At 40.8% G+C, this 22976-nt stretch overlaps 1 protein-coding gene and 1 long non-coding RNA gene across 4 annotated transcripts in view; one reads left to right on the forward strand and one right to left on the reverse strand.

Moving 5' to 3' along the window:
- Nucleotides 1–300: 300 nt before the first annotated feature.
- Nucleotides 301–7386, reverse strand: LOC124235829 (uncharacterized). Its single transcript, XR_006887575.1, has 3 exons — nucleotides 6977–7386; nucleotides 6008–6125; nucleotides 301–353 (listed from the first exon to the last, which is right to left on the reverse strand). It is a non-coding gene; the product is annotated as an uncharacterized LOC124235829 (long non-coding RNA).
- Nucleotides 7387–7426: 40 nt separating this feature from the next.
- ENTPD1 (ectonucleoside triphosphate diphosphohydrolase 1) overlaps nucleotides 7427–22976 on the forward strand; it is a 98219-nt gene continuing 82669 nt past the window's right edge. For 2 of the 3 annotated variants that reach the window (XM_046654311.1, XM_046654312.1), the window contains exon 1: nucleotides 7427–7828. In XM_046654311.1, coding sequence (XP_046510267.1) covers nucleotides 7813–7828 — 16 coding nt within the window. In that variant the 5' untranslated portion in view covers nucleotides 7427–7812. The remainder of the gene's footprint in view (nucleotides 7829–22976) is intronic. The other variant, XM_046654310.1, reaches the window with a different exon arrangement.

A 22976-nucleotide genomic window follows, 5' to 3' on the forward strand; every position in this document is an offset into this window, starting at 1 on the left:
CACAGCAAGCCAATCTCTGACACCGGGGGTAGTGGAAGAAAGTAGGAATTTTATTTTTGCACAGCTCTGAGCAAGGAGAGAGGGCAGCTAATGCTGAAATCCCAAACTCCCCAAAAAGCTAAAAGGAAGGGTTTTTATTTGGGGTTTTAGGTAGGGGAGGCGGGAGCATATGGCCTTGCTGGTTGGAGCTTTCCCACCAGCTTGTCTTTGGCCTTGAGACTACTTGCAGAGAGGAGGGAGCCCGTGATCTTGCTGGTCAGCAGCTTTCCCACCAGCCTGTATCTCTTTGTGGGGAGGAGATGATCCAGGTGCTTGTCCTTGACGGTGTCTGTCTCCATGGAGGATAGTGGATTCTGGAGCCAGGAAGCCAGAGTAAGCAGGGAATGAGTGTTTTGGTTTTAACCCCATATATGCTGCATTTACTGTAGGGAAACTGATATCAGGGTCAGTATCAGATCTAGCATATAAATGAATAGGAAAGGAACTCACATTTGTGGAGTTCCACCTATGTGCTAGGGTCTCTGTTGGGAGTTCTCACATATTTATTCTCCTTTTCCCACTACAATGACTCTGTGAAGTCGATTTTTAAAAAAATCTTTGTTGTACAGATAAAGAAACTGAGGTTCAGAGAGGCTCATTAACTTGTCTAAGATCATATAGTAAGGATTTGAACCTGGATCTCCTTTACTCTAAAGGCCTGGCAGCACATTAAAATCATCTGGGCCAGGCTGGCCTGGTGGTGTAGTGGTTAAGTTCATGTGCTCTGCTTTGGAGGCCCAGGGTTCACGGGTTTGGATCCCGGGCACTGACCTACACACTACTCTTCAAGCCATGCTGTGGCAGTGTCCCATATACAAAATAGAGGAAGATTGGCACAGATGTTAGCCCAGGGACAATTTTCCTCAAGCAAAAAGGGGAAGACTGGCAGCAGATGTTAGCTCAGGACCAATTTTCCTCACCAAAAAAGAAGAAAAACAAATCATGTGGGCCCTTTAAAAAAGAAATCTTGCCTGAGTCCTACCCCAGACCAAATTAAATCCCAGTCTGTAAGGGTGGGGGATAGACATGAGCATTTTTAAGTGCCCTAAGTGCTTATAATATGGAGTCAAGGTTGAGAACCAGAGCTCGGCTCTGAGAGACAGTGTGTCTACTTTTCTCTTAAAAGAAGGGAAGGGGCATTTTCTGAACCAATTTGTATTCTAAATACCCTCAGAGCACTTTCAGATCCACCCCTACCCCCATTTCCTATGCCTCATAGGAGTTCTTATCGTCTCTGGATACCTGTAACAGCAGGCAGATGGAGTGGGGGGCAGAGGTTATTACTGCTGGCAGAAAAGTACAAATTCAATCGAGTTCATTTAATCTGTATTCCTCTTTTTTTTTTTAAGATTTTTTATTTTTTCCTTTTCTTTCTCCCCAAAGCCCCTTGGTACATAATTATATATTCTTCGTTGTGGGTCCTTCTAGTTGTGGCATGTGGGACGCTGCCTCAGCGTGGTTTGACGAGCAGCGCCATGTCTGTGCCCAGGATTCGAACCAAGGAAAACACTGGGCCGCCTGCAGCGGAGCGCGCGAACTTAACCACTCGGCCACGGGGCCAGCCCCTGTATTTCTCTTTTGATAAGACATGTATGTATAGTGCTAAATTGTCAAAGCACAATGTCAAATAATGTCAAGAAAATTTGATATGATTTTTAAAATGTGCTGGCAAGTTTTGTTTGTTGAGTATTCATACACCAACACCAAATAGTACTCACTTAGAATCTTGGTTTATAGGGATTGTAAGAGATGGGGCTTGGGTCTATTACTGGCAGAAAATAAAATCTATGAATTCCTGAGATTAGAGTTGTCAGTTGCTATATAACATATAACATTTTACCCCATGATTCTTGAAATATTATGATTTACCATGCCTGTAGCATCTCTATTAATTATAAAAATCCATTCTTTTACAGTCTCCTTTTAACTTGAAACCAACCACGAGCAAGTATTGTTTAAAAAATATCAATGGGAGGGGCTGGCCCCGTGACCGAGTGGTTAAGTTCGCGCACTCCGCTGCAGGCGGCCCAGTGTTTCGTTGGTTCGAATCCTGGGCGCGGACATGGCACTGCTCATCAGACCACGCTGAGGCAGCGTCCCACATGCCACAACTGGAAGGACCCACAACGAAGAATATACAACTATGTACCGGGGGGCTTTGGGGGGAAAAAGGAAAAAAAAAAATAAAATCAATGGGACATAACATTTTGAACACTGAGTCAAATATTACGAGGAACATTTTAGTATATTCAAATATAATAAAAGCTGAATGGATAAATACAGGCATTCTTAAAATTGGCAAAATGTCATTTTGTACAATAGATACCCTGGGCATTTATTTTAAGATACATAAAACCAGAGTAACTCTTTTCATGAGTTTTATCAATAGATTTCTGTTTTAATGGAGAATTAGAAACACCGTAGAGACCAGAATGCCCATCCTCCACCCTATCCCACGGGCTACTACCCCCTACTCCCATCCCCGAGTGAGGCAGAAACTACCATCACCTCTCCATAAATTTATGTGATTTCTGCTTAGTCACTGTTGGGTGTATGGAGAGAGCCTCAAGTCGTCAAACCACACTGTGGATATTGCACATTGGACAAAGTGTATGGTCTTTCCTGACTTCTGCACCTCATGTTACATTCCACAAAGAAATCTAAGAAAATCTTGATATTGCTGCCTGACTATTGTACTACAGACAAATTGCACAGTGAATATACTTTTCTGGATTACACTGGTTTAACAGCTTTTTAGCTTCAACTAGATTGTTGTTCAACTTTTATTTTCCTTGCAGATAATCTCTTTCATCTGACTATTTGCTCCTTAAATGAAATGCTCAGCCTATTTCGTGATGATCATCTAGCCTGATTATAGCAATTTTTTTAAACTAACCCCAAGCCAATCTTGGCATCTTTCAACCCCAAGCCAATTTTGCATATGGCTACTGACTCAGTGAATATTCAATCATGTTCCTTAAAACCCTGGAACAATTCCCTCATATAACTATTGCTTATCATCAGAAAATCTCCCACTTTTTTCATCTAAGATTCTTTTTTTATCTTTTGTTGCAGGAAATTCAAACAAGCAGAGAAAGAGTAAATCAAATCCCCATGTACCCATCATCCAGATTCAATAATTATCACCTCATTCCTAATCTTGTTTTATCTATACCTCAGCTACTCCTCCTCTTTTTCAAGCTAATCCCAGATTTCTTCTGTACATATTTCAGTATATCTCTCTAAAAGATAAGGACTTTTGAAAAATTATAGCCACAATACTATTAAACACCTTAAAAATGAATAGTTCTTTAATATTATAAAATGATATCCAATCAATGTTCAAATTTCTTCGATTGTCTTGGTATTTTTTTAAAAGTTGGTTTGAATCAGAATTTCAATGTCCAGATATTGCATTTGGTTGTACTATCTTTTAAATCTCTATAGATGCCTCATCCTCTTTTTTCTTCGCTGCAATTTATTTGTTAAAGAAATTGAATTGTTTTATAGTGTTTCCTCCAGGCTAAATTTTGCTGATTGTCTTCCTCTAGTGTCTTTTAACATAGGTTTCTGTGCCCTGTATTTCAGTCAACTGGTAGTTAGATCTAGAGTCTTCAGTTTTTTGGCAAGATTACTTCGGAGGGTGTGGTGTGTGCTCCTTTTTTGATGTAAGCAGTCATGGATGATTATTGCTTAGCTTCATTACTTTATTAGGTGTACAATGGTGATACTTTAATGCTATCAATTTTATTCTTTTATTATCTGGAATACTTTAAGGAGAAGCTTTTCCTCCTCAACTATTTGGTTGTCCTGTGGTACAGTTTGTACAGCAAAGGCATGTTGGGTGTTGATATTTCCCCTTTATTTACTTGTTTTTGGAATAGTGAATTGGTTCCAAAGGTGAACAATGATTTCTTTATAGTATCAATATGAACACGTGGGTATCAACATATCTGATGTGTTTCAGTCCATTTCAGTTATTATGTCTTATTGATGCTCAAATTTTTACTACTTTGGCTAGTAGGAGCCATTTGAAGTTGGCTCCTCATTCCTTTTGACACAACCTAGTAGTTTTAAACAGTATCCTTGCTTTCTGCTATGACAAAATATTCCAGGCTCATCTTATACAGTTCTTGCCTCAGACTTGAAATCAGCCATTTTTCCAAAAAGCCTTGGCTCATTTTAGTAGAAAATAGTATTTAGAGATCTCAATCTTGTACAGGGGTAGAAGGTAATAATTCAGTTAAGATGTACAGGGAATGAGAGAATAAGCTGCGTGGATATTTGGGAGAACAGCATTCCAGGTAGACAGGATAGCACATGGAAAGACTCTGAGACTGGAGCAGAGGGAGCAAGAAAAGGAAAGTAATAGGAAAGAAAGTCAGAGAGGTGAGGAGGAACAGGCCAGGCAGGGCCTTGTAGGCTGTCAGAAGGACTTTAGTTTTGCCTGGAGTGAGATGGGAGCCATCAGAGGGTTTTGAGCAGAGGAGTGACAACATGATCTTTTGTTTTGTTTTGTGTTAACTAAATCACTATGGATGCTGGGGTGAGAAGGGACTGATTAGGGTTAAGAGCAGAATCTGGGAGACCAGTGAGAAAGCTATCACAGTAAACCAGGTAAGAGATGATATGGCTTGGACTAGTGTGATAGCAGTGAAGGTAATGAGAAGAGGTCAGGTTCTCGATATATTTTGAAGATGGAACCCACAGAATTTGTTAAAGGATTGGACTTGGATTGTGAGGAAAGAGGATTCAAATGTGACTCCAAGAATTATGGCCTGAGACATAAATGAAATTTTAAAACATCATGATAATATGAGTGGCATCTCTTCTGTGGGTCAGTACTGTTTGTTGAGGTGGAGGGAGAGGAGAGAGGGGTCAGGCAAAGCTTCATAGAGGACCAGATACATAAGCTGAATCATGAAGGATGTGTAGGAGGACCAGGTGAACGAGAGGGGAAAGAGCATTCTGAGCAGAGGGACCAACCTGTGTAAATGCAGAGTCATGAAAGGACTATGGGTTTCTAATTATAATTCATTTTTGGAGTACAGGGACCTATGGCAGGAAAGGAGTCTAGAGAGGTAGAGAGAGACCTTATGTATTGATAGGAATTTGCATTTTACTTATGGATGATAAGGAGACTAGATTTTTTTTAGCCTTGAAATGACATTATCAGGTATACACTTCAGAAAGATCATCTGGGCAGTACAATGAGAGAGGTTGACAGTATAGAAAAAAATGGAACTGCAGTCATTCTAAGAATTTATCAAAGACCAATTTATCATTAAGAAAGATGGAATATCTCTACCTCTTTCTAACAATTCCCTCCGTCTCTCTGAGTGCAGTTTTTATTTTCTACTTCCTGTTACAAATAAGAATAATATAAATAATGGTGATAATTTTTGGTTCAGAAACAGGATTTATTTTTAAGATAAATTCTTGGGCCTTTAAAAAGACACACAAACACGATCTCTTCTGTAATTATTCTTGGATGAATGAGAAGTAATATTTACTTAACTACAGTGTTTTCATGATGCCGAGGAGGGTGTGAACACCAGACATATGATTAAATTGTAGCGCAGAGCTTGATACCATAAAAAGCATTAAATGTCAAAAAGTTCACATAATATGAGTTGGGGGCTAAAACTATGTTTCTATTACTATATTCAACTCAGATGAACTTCAAATTTTTATGAAGTGCTAGTTATTATAATGAGATTTTACCTCTTCTGGTTGAACCAGAAGTTGGGTCCTTTACTCTAGATAGCTTCTCTCTCTATGATGAAATTGAAAGAGAATGAGTCAGTTGTCGAAGTAACCTTTCGTCAACAATGTGATATCCAAGGAGAACATGATAGGAGTTGCTTTGAATTTTACTTTTGTTTGAAATAAACTGTTACCACAGTACCCAAAGTGGGGCTCTCCTTGACATGTTCAGGTGCTTGTGTGTTTGTTTCTCCCATCTAACCTCTCATCCACTCTGATCTTCCCCTCAATCAGTCTTTTCTCCTTCTAGCTTGATGGTCTGTTTTCTCTTCTGTAGGTCACGGGATGTTTTGTGGACATGCTCTTTTTCAAGTTTTTTCCTGAAACAGTGATGCCAAGACAGTCATAAACTCATTATAAAAATTATTGATTTTTACAAATATTGCATTATGTTACTTAAAAACAATTTTACCGCAATAGGACAAATATCAAACCAATATTCTTTATTAGAGATGGAGTCTAAACTGGCTCTGGAGAAGGCATTCAGTGGATTTTTCCTTTAGTATAATTAGCTGTTATTATAAATGCAAAATCCTGTAACTATGAACCATTTAGTAGGATAAAGAAAGAGCCTTAGTGTACAGACCCAGATTTATTAGAGCATCCAAAATTTATTGAGCACGTACTATGTGCTGGACACTGTGAGGGGTAACAAATGCTGAAACTAAAAACTCAGCCCCTGCCCTTAATAAAGTATGATTGAAAGTATAATGGAGAATATATTTTCTATGTGGAGTCAAAAATAATCTGTAATGGTCACAAATTTAATGGTTTATATGAAGAAAAATGTCTTATGGTATAATTGGCTTTAGACACACATTCTCAAGCTGGAGAGGCAATGTAGAAAAGCATGAACTAGGAACCAGGAAACCAGATGTACATTCCTACTTTGCTGCTATTCATTGATTAATTCAACCATTCATCAAATATTTACTGAGAGCCTACCCTGTGGGAGCAACTGTATTAGCTGCTGGGGAGCATGGTAGCAAATAAGAGACACTAGCTCTCTGCTCTCTCTGTGTGAACATGAGCAGGTGGCTTAACTTTTCCACGTCTCTAACCCTAGTTAGACTAAATGTCTGGGGTCTCATTCAAATGGAAAATACTAAGGTTTGTGACAGTGTCATAGAGGGAGAAGCTACCCAGGGGCCCTTGTGACTTGAGGACTTACCTTCTTCCTGCAGAGTTAGCTCTGGTCCTGATTTCAAAATAACTCCGTATACAGAGTTTAAAAATGTTTTGGTCAGGCTCTCATTTGCATTTGGGTCATCTTAGCAAGCCTGGGCGTGCCGATTCATGCTCCTAAGACTTAAGAGGTGGGAGATTAAAGTTCGGAAAAGGTGGATGACTTGCGTCAGGACGGCTAAATAGTTGTTCCCAGCGAGCAGCCTCGTCTGCCGTCCCGCCCGGCCTTCTGACCAATAACACGGCTCCTCCTGCCGCGGCGTCCAAAGCTGGGGAGACGTTGCTCATCTGGTCTAAGGAGCCTCGAAAAGGGATTGCTCCTCAGGGGACTGGAAGCCATCGGCTTTAGGGGGCGGGAAGAACTGTTCTTGCGTCCCACAGCCTTCCCACTGGGAATCAAGGTAACAAGTTTCTTGTTATCTGGCTTCAAAATTGCAATAAGTAAATAGCTTTTTTGCTTGCAGCCAAGATACATTTTTCAAGGGGGAAAACAGATTTCTGTAGCAAGGAGGGAGGTAGAGAGCGTGCGCGAGATATTTGAACATACATTGCTTCAAGAATACAAAAAGTTACAACCCGGGGAAGCCTTCGTGTAGCTTTAGGGAAATGAGCAGCGGCACTCCCCCGCCAATCTGTCCTTTCCAGTCAATGAAAGACATAGGGTTTGAGTTCCTTCCGAAATGGGGCTGGCTGCTTTAGCCCCTCCCACGAGCCCGAGGGTCTGTTATATCTCTGTTCCTTGAATACCTCTCTCACTGAGACGACCACAGCAAGCAGAGGCTGAAAAAAAAGCAAAGAGGAAGAAAACAAAAGCTGCCAATTATGGAAGATAGAAAGGGTAAGAGCAAAATTGATTTGATCCGAAATCTTGAGAAAAAAAAAAAAAAGAAAAGCCAAAAGCCCAGACCAAAAGCAAGTACTTGAAAGAGCAAGAGGTAAAAAGCCCTAAATGAACTTTCCCACCCTCTCCTTCTGAGAGGAGGTCGAGAAAGAACTTTGGGAAACTTTTTAGCAAGCAAAGCCCAGGAGTTGTAGTCAAGGGTGGCTTTTAGCAAGCTTGAGGGGCTCATGAATATTCATTATCAATTTGTATTCAGATCTGGTTTTTTTTAGAGGTAATTGACTTCTTCTGTCCCCTTGCAGTTTAAGAGGCAGCTGCCTCATTTACAGTCCAGAGTCATCTTGCTTGGAGTCGGTACCTCAGCATATTTGCTTGAAGATGCTGGGCTCCCTGTGTACATTTGTTTTGTTCTCGAATTTCCTGCGTGCTTTCCTGTTGTGAAATTAGCAAAGGCTTCTCTGTGGCGAGTCAGACAGAGAAGTCAGTGTGGCAAGAGGCTGTCACAACAGGACCCCAGAGTATGTCTTGCAAAAGACCGAAAGTTTCTTGGGATGTGTGGGAGAGTGTCTGTGTGTGTGGGGGGGGGGGGGGGGGTCGGGGGATGTGGAATGACAAAGAAGAACAGTTTTATCTTAAAAAAGCAAGGCATATCTGACTGACTATATTTAGATTTTGTCTGAAACCTACAAGAGCAGCCTGGTTTGCCTAGATGGTGTGCAGTCTCTGTCTTTTACCTCTTTTGGGCATTTTCTGCCAGGACAGAGAGCCAGCTGCTTGCCAGCCCGTAGCAGCTGGGAAGAATCTGTGCAGCAGTGTGGCTGTGTAGGGTTGAAAACCTTCTTCATCATCTCTAATGTTTAATATCCCCACACTTTTTTATCGCATAGAACGTGGAGGAATGGAATGAGTAGCCAACAGATTTCTTAGTAACGGTAATAATGATAGCCATTAAGGTTTACTCAGTCTTCACTCTGCCGGGAGCTGTTCTAAGCGTTTTGCACGTGTTATTTATTCTTCACATCAGCTTACGAGTGCCGTCATTATCAGCCCCTATTCTCCAGCTGATGAAGTTGAGATAGTGAGAGAGTGGCTTGCCTTGGGCTCACACGGTAAGTGGTGAATTTGGATGCAGGCAGTTGGACACAGGGAACGTGGGCCTTTCTATTCCCCAACACTTTTACTCCGAAGGCTCTTCCCACTGCCCTGACATCGTTGATTCCACGTTTGCAAATCCCTGAAGCTTCTGGGGAAATGATACTAATGAAATCTCAAGTCTGGGAAGGAATTTGTGCTTTGCTCTTAAGTTCACATACATTTTTCTCGTTTGGTGCTCTTGGCCATTCTCTATAGTAGAGCCTAGGTATTGTTATTATTGCTTTTTACAAAAGGGAGAGACTGAGGCCAGGAAGGGTTAGGTGACAGGAATCACACAGCTAGTTTTTGAAAGTCCAGACCAGACCAGAAATCTCCTGCCTCTGGTTTCCCCTCTAACTGGCAGAGGGTGCCCAGTCATCTCCCAACTTCTGTCCCCACCCTCAACCACTTTCAGTTCCCCAAGAAACCTTGCTTCTTTCCTCCATGCCGTTGCAAGGCACTTGTCTCTGGCTGGAAGGCCTATCTGCCCTCTCCTTCCCCTTTAGACTGGAGCCAAGCTGCCTGGGTTTGAATTCCAGCTCCATCATTTACTAACTGTACCTCAGTTTTCTCATCTGTAAAATGAAGAGAATATCTACCTCATAGGGTTGTTGTAAGGACTAAATGAGGGATTCATGCAGGGGTCTCAGAACAGGACCTGATGCATATGGTATGTGCTCAATAAATGTTAGCTGTCGGGGGCCAGCCCCGTGGCAGAGTGGTTAAGTTTGTGCGCTCTGCTTCGGTGGCCCAGGATTTCACCAGTTGGGATCCTGGGCGCAGACATGGCACTGCTCGGCAGGCCACGCTGAGGCGGCGTCCCGCATGCCACAACTAGAAAGACCCACAACTAAAAATACACAACTATGTACTGGGGGGCTTTGGAGAAAAAGGAAAAATAAAATCTTAAAAAAAAACCCTGTTAGCTATTGGGATCACTCCTTCAAGCCTTATCTTGGTTGTTAGTCCCTGCTTTAAGCCTTCTCCAACCCTTCAAGCCGTAAGTTAGGCCCCCGCCATGGATGTTTCTGCAACACCTTCCCACTTATGCCTAAGGTGGCACTCATCATACTTGTTAACATTCCTGCCCTCTGCATCGCCTCCCACTTCCCCCTTCTATAATTTCTTTATTTACTTTTGGATCTACAGCGTCTAGTGCAATGTTTAGCACATAATGGGCACTCAATAAATATTTAGTAAATAGACCAACTATTATTATTATATTTTTATTATTATTTTAGTTGATGTTCACCCAAGAGTCAGGAAGCTGGTTTAAAAGGGAAACTTTGAGTTTGCAATAGAGCTCCAGCTGGGACATACAGCTCTTTTGTGCAATCTATAAAAACATCCCTCTAAGTGAATACACTGAGAAACAAGATTCATCCCTTCCAGGTGGGTGATCTTCAGAGCTGATGTGACCTAACGCCTAGGCGCCCAGTTTGATCAGTCCAGCTCTGGCTGAACTTCAGCCTCCACTCCCCGCCCTCAGACAGGGGCCAAACTGGAGATTTCAGATACCTCATAGCACAACCATGCTATCTCTGAACAGAACATCTCATTCTAGAAAGAGTGTTTCTCCAGCCCCATTTTATAGCAACCTCATAGTCTGAAACATTGCACTCTGATAATAGAAGAAAAACAAACACTATAGAGGTTGGCCCTGGGTAAAATCATAAAGTATGTTAAATTTATTTCCAGCACCCTCCCTTTCCTCTTCCTGGCATAGCTTCAAACCAGTTTGACAAATATTATTGTGTGTCTACCATTTGTAAGTCTCTATGCCAGATGTGTGTGATATAAACACTTTGCTCACGGTCTAGTGAGGAAGACAGACATATATACAACCAACTCTAATTGAAGCCAGACTCTGTGAAGTGCTAATAATAATAGCTAACATTGATTATTTATTATGTGCCAGGCACTGTAATTTTTATATGCATTGTCTCGTGTAATCTTTACGACAAACCTATGATATAGGTTTCTGCGTCTTACAGTTGTGGAGGGAAGTCACTTGACCAGAGGGAGTAATAGCCAGAGGGAGAATTTAGACGCATATAGTTAGGGTGCAAAGCCTGGGTTCCTAAAGGATAAGTTCTTCTACCTCCCTAAGAGCTACAATAGAAGTCTAAAGAAAATGCCATGAGAAACAGACTAGGGAGTGATAATTTCTGGGAAAACTCTAAAGGATAGGACACTTCAATTGGACCTAGAACGATGAGTAGAGTCTGGTGCCCACAACAAGCCCCTTTCAAGTCTCAGCAGTGCTTAAAGACCTTTTCTCTTTCTTTTACCAAAACTACAGCCTAGATGTAAGAGTAAAAAGCTCTTTTACATTTTCCAAGTTCCAAGCAAGGAACCTATTTACATGTCCATCCTGGAGATTTGAAGGCAGAAGTCCAAAGTTTAGCCTGGACTATGAGGTTGGGATTACCAGTCATGTCACTGAATAAACCTTTCCAAAGTAATCAGCCTTAATCATGATGATTTCCATCTCCTGCATGGTAATTAGGCACATGTGGTAAACAGTTTGACGGCGATTGGTTTTGCGGTTTTGCCAAACCACATTTTAAGAGTATTTTCTTCCTGTTTGCTTCTGCACTCTCTGTAACCAGTGATTGTGCCCAAGGGCGTTAGCATTTAATCCCACCTGTCACTGGTTGAGTAGTGCTGGGCTCAGCTTGTGCAGAGTGAAGGTGAGGCCCAGGGCAAATTATATAGGGTCTGTTCCTCGTGAGCTCCGTTCCCTGAAACCGTTTGAAGGGAGGTCAAAATTGAGGGCAGCACTTGTAAAGAATCATCAAACCTCTTGAGGGTTTGGTGGAAGTGCAGCAGAGTGGAGGCACTAGCTTTGTCTTGGTGAATGTGCATGTGTATTCTAAGGCAGTTTTTCTCAAACTTTCACATGTATGTGCATCATTGGGGATCTGGTTAAAATGCAGATTCTGATCCAGAAGCTCTGGGGTAAGGCCTGAGATTCTGCATTTCTAACAAGCTCCCAGGTGATGGTAATGCTCCCCCTTCATAGACCGCACTTCGACTAGCAATGTTATAGGGTCACTGCATGCCTTAGTCTCAGGGCTTATTTTGGTACCAATTGACCAATCCCTCCCTTCCCCAGTGTCACCCCCACCCCTCTCATAAGCTACCACTTTGAGTCACTGATCAAACTATGTTATTGCAGAATGATAGGAAGCCTAGTTCATATATTCATTCACTCGTTCGTTCCTGCGGTAAATATATGTCTTAGAACAGGAAATTGAGGCCCCCAATTTTCCATAGAAGAAACAAGTCTGAATCTTTATCAACACAAAATACTGTTACACAAAAAGGGTCCTATATTGGATTTCCTAAACATCTCCCACCTTTTCTCCATAGCTCCAAGCTTCCCTAAACTGCTTTCATTCCCTGCCTCCAACCTGAGAAGTACTGGACCAGAACATTTGGCTGCCTCTAGAACTCTGTGCTGGGTGTTTGGAGTGCCAGGGAGCAGGAGGGAGCAGGGACTCAAGGCCTTGAGACTGGGAGCAGTGTGCCTGGGGCATTGTCTCTACTCTGCAGAACTGAGGTGGTAATAATCCCAGGCGAAAGGAGGAAAGTGGGTGCAGAGAGGACCGATGGAATTTCTTTAGGTTTGGAAAGTTGAGGGAATTATGAAGATTAAAGAAGTTGTTGGAGAAAAGAAGGCAGGGGAGAGTTTGCCTAGCATGCTTACATCCTGCAGTTTTTGTGCTAGAATATCAAAATACTTTAGAGACCTAGGAACAATGGCAGTGTACGCCCTACATGAAGAGGTGTTTCCTTGATTTGTACGAAGGATGTGGACAATTCCTTTATGTCTGTGAGGGTGTAAGTAATATGGCACATGGCCATTAAAGAAAACATGAAAATATAGATTAGAGAAGAGAAGAAAAGCAATCACTTGTGACAATATTTTGGTGTATTTCCTTGCAGTTCCTTTTACTATGCGGGGGTTGTGTCTCTCTTTTAGCATTTACTTGACTAGGACCTTGAAAAATTATAAGACAGCATTGTAATCATTAGGCTGTATATACAATTTTAAAAATAGGAAATAGAGACATTTGTTTCTATTTCCAATAAGCATCTTTGTGCATGAAGTTTTTCCATATGTAGAGTTGCCTGCTGAGGATAGAGTCCCAGAAGTAGAATTACTAGATTAAAACTTGTAAATGTTTTTAAAAGTTCTTGATTCGTGTTGCCAAGTTGCTTTCCCTAGGGTGGACCCTTCATTCTCCCACAAGCAATTCCTGTTTTGCTGCTTCCCTGACAACTTCGGTGTTTTTTTCCTAAAAAAATGATCTTATCTGCTTTTATGTTGTTTTAGTTTCTATTTCTTTAATTACCAGTAAATTCGACATTTTTTACATACTGTGCCTCTTCTTTTGTATACTGTCTATTTACATCCTTTGCTGGTTTATTAATTATCTGGATTTTATGTTTTTAAATTAATTTTTGTGAGCTCTTCATAAAATAAAGGTATTCAAGTTTTTCTGTCATATTCATAACAGTTTTCTGAATCTTCTCTTAGTACTTTTATACCGAGACCAAAACTATACATAGATCCAATACATTTTTATCTGTGGTGTTATAGTTTTCAAACTAGTTTGATATTGCATTTTTATTGTCTCTTTAACCCATGATAATATATTTTTTAAGTTCGAAATGATTATTTTTGTTTAAACAATTAATTTTTCATTTTATTTCACAATGGTTAGAGAATATGGCTTTATAATTTCTGAGGTTTCTTTGTACCTAAGCATGTAGAGAATTTTTATAAATCCTTGAGCACTTGTTAATAAGATATATTCTGTTTTTAAGATAAAATTGTATATTAATAAATCTATCCAGTCATTTCAATTATACAGTAATCCCTCTCCAATCATAATTTTCTTCTGTGTGAAATTATAATATACGTGCATTTACTTTTGTATACTTTTATTGATACCTCTGGGAATTTCAGTTGATGTGAATCATGTTTATTGTGAAAAAATGAAAAGAGGTGCATGATGGAGAATTGGGAATGTAAAAGAAAGGGCTCCCTCCCTCCCTTCTCTGTCTCTCTTTTCTCTTTCTTTCTCTCTCTCCCTCTCCATCATTTATTTTTCTTTATATTTGCAAACATTTTCCTCACATTGTGCTCCACATCACTGATTCAGTTTTTCTTAATTATCTCCAATATAAACTTTCATTCAGCTGCAATGTTTTTGGCTTCCATGAAATCTTTTATCCTAGTCTGTTCTCTTCTCGTAGCAACATCCTCTTGTACCCAACTGAAAAATAAACAGGAGAAATTTCCTTCTCTTTCCTGAATCACATGTATTTTCGAGGCAAGCTTTGCCTCCATTGTTCTTTCTACTTTATTGTGAAATTTATTTAATCTAAGGCCTTATCCTTGAAAGAAAGGAGATTCCTTTTGTATGTGTGTACAAATGAATGTATGTGTTTTTCACCTTATTCTAAAAAGAATTTAAGTAAGCATTAGGGGAGATTTATCATAGTCCAATGTTGGAGATGGCTGGAATGCTCTTGGCTCTCTCACATTTCGTTTGGATCCTGTAAGAATGCAATCACCAAATCCTAGATCCCCTTCTATGTATGAGAAGACATCTCAATCCTCTAGCAGAAAAAGCTCACTCAGATCCAGGAAAGAAGGCAAAAGTCCTGTTGCCATGTAAGTCATGTTTCAGAGGATAGAGAGGCTAGGGCTGTCAGAATTCCATTGTCCAGAGGCATAAAGGCCTTCAGGAAGGACCCTTCTCTGCACTCGTTTTCTTGATTTTGCCCCTTCCCCAGTGAGAGCACACCTCTGTTGAACTGGGGAGTGAGCTCCTGCTCCACTGCTCAGCGCCTTTCCTGAGTAATGCCTTTTGATGGAGGTCAGTTCTAGGGTCTCTGTATATTCATGGTAGACACATGGCTGCAAGTTCACAGAGGCGAAAACAAACACACAAACAAAACAAAGCAAGACAAAAAAACAAACCTGGGGCTTCCCAAAAAATTTCCCTTGCCCTTCCCATCACACTCTACTACTCTTCTCCCATATTGTGCTTTTGTTGGTTCCAAGTTAATGGGTGTTGGGAGGGCCAACTAAGACCTCTGCTTACTTGCCCCTGGTCAAGCTGCCTTGTCTCAGAAGAGGAGATGCTGGATATTAGTGCCATTTTTAATTCTAATGCATTAGCATTTCATTGAGGAAAAAACACTCATTTCTTTTAGGGTACAGATGTACATTTTCACAAGAATGTGAGAGAGTGTGGCAAAGTATTTTCGCTTATGCTATCCTCATACTCAGTGGTCATAAGACTTGGCTTTGTGAGGTCACTCTGGCAGCAATTTAGGGAATGAACCAAGAAGTTGGTGAGCAGTGCAGGGAGACTAGTATTGAGCTTCTGCAATATGTGAGAGATAGGCTTCCCATAGTTGAGAGATGATGGGGATCTGCCCTAAGGTGTTGACACAGGGGTGGGGGACAAGAGGTTGGATAGGAGGGGCTGGATTTAGACAATATCTCTGAGGCAGAGTCTGAGCTAGAGGGCTAGGTGGTTTGTTGGGAGGAAAGGAGAGGGAGATGTCAAGACTTATCCTCAAGTTTAGATTTGGATGATTGGGTCAACAAATGTTTATAAGTAAGGCTGGGAATGGGGGAGGGAGAGTAGCTTTGGCAGGGGAGGAGGGAGATAGCAAGTTCATTCTGGCATATGCTAAATAGGAGATGTTTGTAAGACATCAAGGCAGAGATTCAGTCAGCCCTCTGTATCTGTGGATTCCACATCCACGGTTTCAACCACCCACCAATCGAAAGGCCTCCTATGGTTGTATCTGTACTGAATATATACAGACCTTTTTTTATTGTAGTTATTCCCTAAACAATACAATATAACAACTATTTACATAGCATTGACATTATCTTAGATGTTACAAGTAATCTAGAGATGATTTAAAGTATATGGGAAGATGTGCATAAGTTATATGTAAATACTATGCCATTTTATATAAGGTACTTGAACATCCGTGGATTTTGGTATCTGCAGGGGGTCGTGGAACCAATCTCTCACGGATACTTCGGGATGACTGTATTCTGTTTACTGCTGGAAATTTAGGTCTAGGGCTTGGAGAGGTCTGACCAAAATTGAGAGATAATGGGAGGTGGAGTTGGAGCATGCACTCAGTGGTTGAAAGTATGGGCATGAATAAGTCACCCTGGAAAGTCTAGAGAATGAGTTTTAGAAGAGGATGAACAATGGGACCTACGGAAACACCAACATTAATAAAAGAATGGGAAGAGAAAGGATTTAAGAAAAGATATTCAGAAAAAATGCCTAGAAAGGTAGGAGAAAGCCAATGAAAGAGTCTGAACCTGGTAGCCAATGCAGAGAGTATTTTGAGAACGAAGTTTCAAAAAGAAGTGCCAAAGCTGCAGAATAGGCAACAAGGAGAAAGATAAGAGCCAGCAGAAGGGAGATGGACTCACTCGTTCAACAAAAATTTATTGAGCAAAGAGTATGCGTCAAGCACTATTCTAGGCACTGAGGATACAGCAAGAAACAACAAAATCTTTAACCTCATGGGGCTTATGTTCTGGATGGAGGGGTTAGGAGAGACAGACAATAAGCAAAAAAATAAGTAAAATGTTTGGTATATTATGTGATGATTAGTACTAAGGAGAAAATTAAAGCAGGGAAGGGGGAGAAGTGTTGGGAGATTACAATTTTAGATAGGATGATAAGATAGCAGGTGATTTTGAAGAAAGACCTTAAAGAAGTGAAGTCAAGTTATATGGCTATCTCCAGGAAGAACGTTCCAGGCAGATGGGCCAGCAAGTACAAAGTCCTGAAGAGAAATTAGGTGTTTAAGGAACAGCAAAGAAGCCAGTGTGGCTGGGTTGGAGAGAGAAAGAAGGTGACAGCTGAGAGGTGGGTTTGGCCTAAACAGACCATCTGGGGCCTTGCCGACCATTGTTTAGCCTTTGGCTTTTACTTACAGTGAAATGGGAAACCACTGTGGGATTTGAGGAGAGGAGTGACTTGATCCAATTCACATTTTAATTGGATCGCTCTGGCTGATGTGTAGAAAATTGACCAAAACGGGGCAAGGGTAGACGGAGAGAGACCAGTTAGGAGAATACTGCGATAATACACATGAGAGAGGATTGTGTCCGGTTCTAGGTGGTAGCAGTAGAAGTGGTGAGAAGTGATAGGATTTTGGATCTTTTTTGAAAATAGAGCCAATAGTATTTCTTCATTGAATCTGGGTGGGAAACAGAGAGAAGAAAACTTGACACCAAGGTTTGGGGCTGTCCAAGAAACTGGAAGGATAGAGTTGCCTTTCCTAGGGAAAGACCATAGGAGGAACAGGTTTGAGTGGAAAGGTCAGGATCTCAGTTTTGGATATTTAAGTTTGAGATGCCTATTTGATAAGAAATGCCTATTTGACATGGAGATTTTGAATTAAGCAGATGGATGTACGAGTCTGGAGTTCAGAGGAGAAGACTGGGCTGGAGATACAAATTTGGGTCATCAGGTAGTGTTTAAACTCAGTGAGACTGGATTTAAATGCAATGAGACAGGATGAGATCACCAAGAGAGTGAGTGTAGATGGAAAGAGGTTTCAAGTACCAAGCCTTGGGATGCTTCAACTTTAAAGGTTGGGGACAAGAAGAGAAGCCATCCAAGAAGACTGAGAAAAAGTGTGGGGTGTGTGTGTGTGTGTGTGTTGGCGTGAGGAGAGGGGGATAAACTAGGAGAGTATGGTGTCCTGGGAGCCAAGTAAAGAAAGTGTTTCAAGAGCAGGAAGTGGTCAGCTCAGTCTAATACTGCTCATGGGACAAATAAGGTGAAACTGAGAATTGATCACTGCATTCAGCACAGTGGAGGTGGATGGTGATCTTGATGAGAGCACGTTTGGTGGAGTGCTGGGAGCAAAATTCTTACTGGAGTTGTTCCTGTTGCTTTGCTTCTCACTTCTTTCCCATCCCTCTCTTCCCTCCCCAAACTAAGGAGGAATCAGTGACATCTGAAGAACATGTCTGAATGTGAGGGAGGCATGTTTCCTCAAAGGAAATTCAAAGTCCTGGTAGAGGAAGAAGGGGAAATGGACTTTTGGCAGACAATACAGCAAATGTTCACTTCAGCTAGAAATAGCCTGTCTCTGTCCTGTGTGTCCTATTTACAGCCTCTACCCATCAGCTATCTGTAAAGTCTTTTAGGAATGGCAACTTTTTTTGTTAAAGGTATGCTTTTTTGTTGGTGAGGAAGATTTGCCCTGAGCTAACATCTGTTGCCAATCTTCCTCTTTTTTTTTTCTCTCCCCAAAGCCCCAGTACATAGCTGTATATCCTAGTTGTAAGTCATTCTAGTTCTTCTGTGTGGGATGCCACCACAGCATAGTTTGATGAGCAGTGTGTAGGTCTGCGCCTAGGATCCAAACCAGCAAACCCCAGGCCACCAAAGTGTAGCGTGCGAACTTAATGGGGCTGGCCCTGGGAATGGAAACTTTTATGTGAAGGTGTGTAACCTCTTGGTGTTGACAGACCATCCAGATTGCAAATATTTTCTGTGAAAGAAAAGCCAGAGGCCCTACAGGGCAGGAACTGTGGTTTTCTACATATGTGTCTTTCTCAGTGAGCTCATTCCAGGATTCAGATTGTGAAGACAGCCCAAACCCTAGACCCCTACCAACTGTTGCCCTTCCCAGAACTGCCTTATGGTTTCAGAGGGTATATCTGTTTACAAAACCCAATCATTTGGAGGACTTTGCATTTTAAGGGAGGATTAGGGCAAGGTAGGAGTAGGAAAATCACAATTCAAATGTGGTCCATGTATCTCTGCATTCAGCATTTTAAAAAGACTCTAAATGTTAGTACTGAAAGGGAGTTGAGCATTCTTAAATCTCTTCATTAAAATGAAATTGATTACATTTACTATCCTTTAAAATCACACAAATAATGTAAGTTTATTACAAAAAATTTGGAATGTAAGAACAAATAAGAAAATAAAAATTCTCTGTAAGCTCACCGCTCATAACTCTTTTCATGTAACTTCCCAGTCTTGTTCTCTTCTTTGTCCTACTATTTATTGTTTATTATTATTTGTTCTCTAAAAATTTTTGGTCGTGTTATGCTTACTGATTGCAATCTTCTATTTTACTTTACAGTTTATCATGACAATTGAGTGGCTTTTACCATATGATTTTAACGACTGCATATAATATTCTATCATTTGACATATACCATATATTTATTTAACCATTTCCTTTTGTAGAACATTTAGGAAATTTCCAAATATTTTACTATTATACATAACTGCTTGTGGACCTATTTTAGTTCATGTCTTTGAAGATTTCTTTAGGATAAATTCTTAAAAGCAGAATTTCCAAATTGCTCTCCAAATTACAGCAATACATGAGTGACACAAACACTGAAGTCCTGAGTTGAGAAGGAGTGTGCCCAAGTTGCACGTGTGGTTGGTAGCTGAGTGTGTTTTGGAGTTCAGCTCCCCTGCCTTTTGAAAGAGCCCTTTCATGATACCATGCTTCCTGTTACCTTTCAGTCTTTTGTTAGTGATGTCCTATAGGACTCCTTGGGCCTTGATGACATATCATTTTTTCCTGCAAACTCTGTGGCTCCCACTCATGCAGAGCTAGTCCTCTAATTCGTCTGTGGGCATGAACTCTGAACAACTGGAGATACCTTTTTTCATGAGAGGAGATGGTACTCCTCAGATACCTTTCTCCCTTAGGTCTGTAAATATTTTCCCATTAGTCAGGAGCCACTACCCTTTGGACATTCCCTCATACACCTGAAGCATTCTGGAAGTTTCTCTGACTTCTTTTTAACTTTACTGGTGTAGGGGAGGAAGACATTTCCTCTACTTAATATGGGTTCGTCTGGCTGGAGAACGAATTAAATTCACATGAGACAGAATAGCAAGAGAAAATTACACAAAGCTTTATGAGGACCTTGGCCCGGGGCCTCTCTTCCCAAAGGAAGAAAGTGCACCGAAGAAGTGGGGTACACAGAGTGGTTATATACTCCCAAACAGGGTGTTTCACATATGATTGAAATGTCCCTCCCACAATAGTCACAAGATTGCCCTGTCAGCACAGCGCTTGATGGACACAGCAGGTAGTGGGTCTGCTATCTCGGAGGGCATAGCAGGAGGCAAGTCTACTGTCTTGAGCTGGGTGGTCACAGATGAGCGCAGCAATCAGTTCCTAGCCTAAGGAAAGATGCTTAATCCTTAAAGAAATGCCAATGTTGGGAGGGGGAGGGAAGTCAGTTACAGGAGGTAAACAAATGCAGATTTAAGTCCTTGCCTTCTCCTTTGATTAAGAGTTTCTAGAGACAAGGTCATCTCCCCTTTTTCCTGGTAGAGAGGGAGATATCTTTACAGATGGAGAGTTCCTTTACAATGTAAATGTCTCTTACAAAGAGTAAGTAAATTCTAATTTTCAGTTGCTTTCCTATCTGCAAAGAAACCAGCCTCAAATAATCCTCATGCCAGAGACATATCTTGAGGTGGCCAAATCCAGGTCCTCACACTGGTTATAGATTTTCTCCCCCAAATCCTACTCTACAGTAGTACTTCTTTATAGGAAGGCCATCTTTCAATGGATTCCAGTGATTGAGTCTCCATCCTACCCCATTTGTGGTTCACTTTGACTCACCCCAACTCATCCAACCAGGCTGGCAGAAACACAGCAAGGCCTACACATTAAAGCAGGTTGTACTGATGGCTCTTCCATAACTCAGAAACTTTTTTAAAGTCAAAGGCAATTTGGCCAATTCTTAACTTAGAATACCTTCCCCAATTTTACAAATATATTTATTAAGTTGAACCATTTGAGGACAGTTTTGTAGGTCAAAAACTGTCAGGTATTGGCAATTTCCTATGATTTGTCCTAATACGTAAAATGATCCTAGGTGTCAAGAATACGCTATAGAAAATATCCCAGTTTATCCCCAAAATAGATTCTGGAAACTCTCTCATGACTCTTAAACACCCAACCAGGGCTGTATTTCTCACAAACCAAAAGGCAAAGTTGTTTTTGTTCTTTTTTTTTAATGTTCATTGTCGTTGAAGATGTGGGGAGATTAATATTCCCAGATTGTTGGCCAGAATGCAATGGGTAAACTTTTCTAGAGGGACATGTTTGGCTGTAATTATTCAAAGTCTTAAAAATGTGCACACTCTGACCCAGCACATCTACTATGAGAACTTACCCTAAGGAAAGCAGCCTGAGTATGTGCATAGATGTACCTAGTAGGATATTTATTAGAGCATTGTGAACAACTGGAAAAACCTAAAGTAATGTATATCCATATGTAAAACAAGAATCAAATGATGCTGTAAAAGAATTTCCAAGGACAAGAGAAAAAAGCCTTGTTAAGAGAAAAGCAAGTTATAAAGTTGAATAATCAAGACCCATTTTGTTAACAAAATTTAATAAATGTAGACATTAAATATACATAGGAAGAAGACTGACAAGATATACAGTGAAATATTGAAACGGGTGATCAAGAGAGTGGATTTTATTTTCCTCTTTTATACTTTTCTGCATTTTCCAAATTTTTAAAAGTAAGCATATAATATTTTTGCAATCATAAAAAATAATTAATGCCATGTAGAAAATTCTGTCATGGAAAAACTTTAATGTTAAATGGAAAGTAACTAATTGACTAGTAAAAAAATTAAGCAGCTCTAGAAGGAATATGTGAAATACAGTAAATTGCCTGTGAACCTTCTTTTTAAATAAAATTTGGATATTTTTCCACAAATCTACAAATATAAGATGTCTCCTTGCTTTCTGAGAGCCAATGCTGTAACAAAATATCCATGAAGAGCCTAGAAAAAATAAATTCTAAACAAAGAAATACACCTACAGTTGAAATAACAAAATAAGTGAAAATAAGAATGAAAGTGGGATGAGGAAATTATCTTGGATTAAAAAACTTGTGTTTGCAAAACTGAAGACTTAAAGTATTAACATAGTAAGATCTGCAACCGTTCTCCTTTGTCTGCCTTGTAAATGAAGTTTCCCAGCACAGAACAACAGCTCCCTCTGCTAGGGGACCTGAGGAAATCAAATAACCAACCGTCTCAGAGCAGAACAGACCTTGATAACCACCTAGGTCAGTGGCTCCTGGATTTTTTTTTGATGGATTGGCAGGATTTTTCTTTTTAAAAAATCAATATTAATTTTTACCAAAATGACACATGCATATAATTAAAATTCAAGTTTAATAAGTCATAACCAAGAACTGTAGTTGCCTGTTCCATCACTTTCTGCCCTCCCCCCATCCTTACGTCCTCTTCTCCAGAGTAGCCGCTTTTAATCTTTCTAGAATTTCTTTTGGTATTTCTGCTTACGCTGCTAATTTAGATGTTATCTGTTGCTTTCCTATTGTGGTAGCTGAATACTTTGTCTTCTTGCATTCCCCCAGGGTCTCCCTCCCCACACCATCCCTAGACAGTCATGCTTTGCCTAATGACTGGGATATATTCTGAGAAACGCATCATTAGGTGATTTCATCGTTGTGCAAACATCATAGAGTGTACTTACATAAATCTCAATGGTATAGCCTGCTACACACCTAGGCTATATGGTACTGATCTTGTGGGATCACTGTCGTTTATGTGGTCCATCATTGACTGAAACATTGTTACGTGGCTCATGACTGTATAGTTGATGCGGGGTCGGTGAGCCGAGGAGTCGCAAGAAAGATTTCTTAGACTCTCAAGATCTGGCAGTAGTGCTCTTTTATTTAGAGAATAGTGTGGAATAGCATGGGGAGAGGACCCATGGGCAGGCAGAGCTCCTGCTGCTGCCACTTCTGCTGCCCCCGCTGGCATGGGGACAGGGCCCATGGGCAGGCAGAGCAGCTGCTGCTGCCCCCGCTGGCATGGGGACAGGACCCATGGGCAGGTAGAGCTGGTGCGTGGGGACAGGACCCACAGGCAGTCAGAGCTCCTGCTGCTGCCCCCGCTGGCATGGG

Source organism: Equus quagga, chromosome 2 (genome assembly GCF_021613505.1).
Source record: "Equus quagga isolate Etosha38 chromosome 2, UCLA_HA_Equagga_1.0, whole genome shotgun sequence".
Classification (NCBI taxonomy): domain Eukaryota; kingdom Metazoa; phylum Chordata; class Mammalia; order Perissodactyla; family Equidae; genus Equus; species Equus quagga.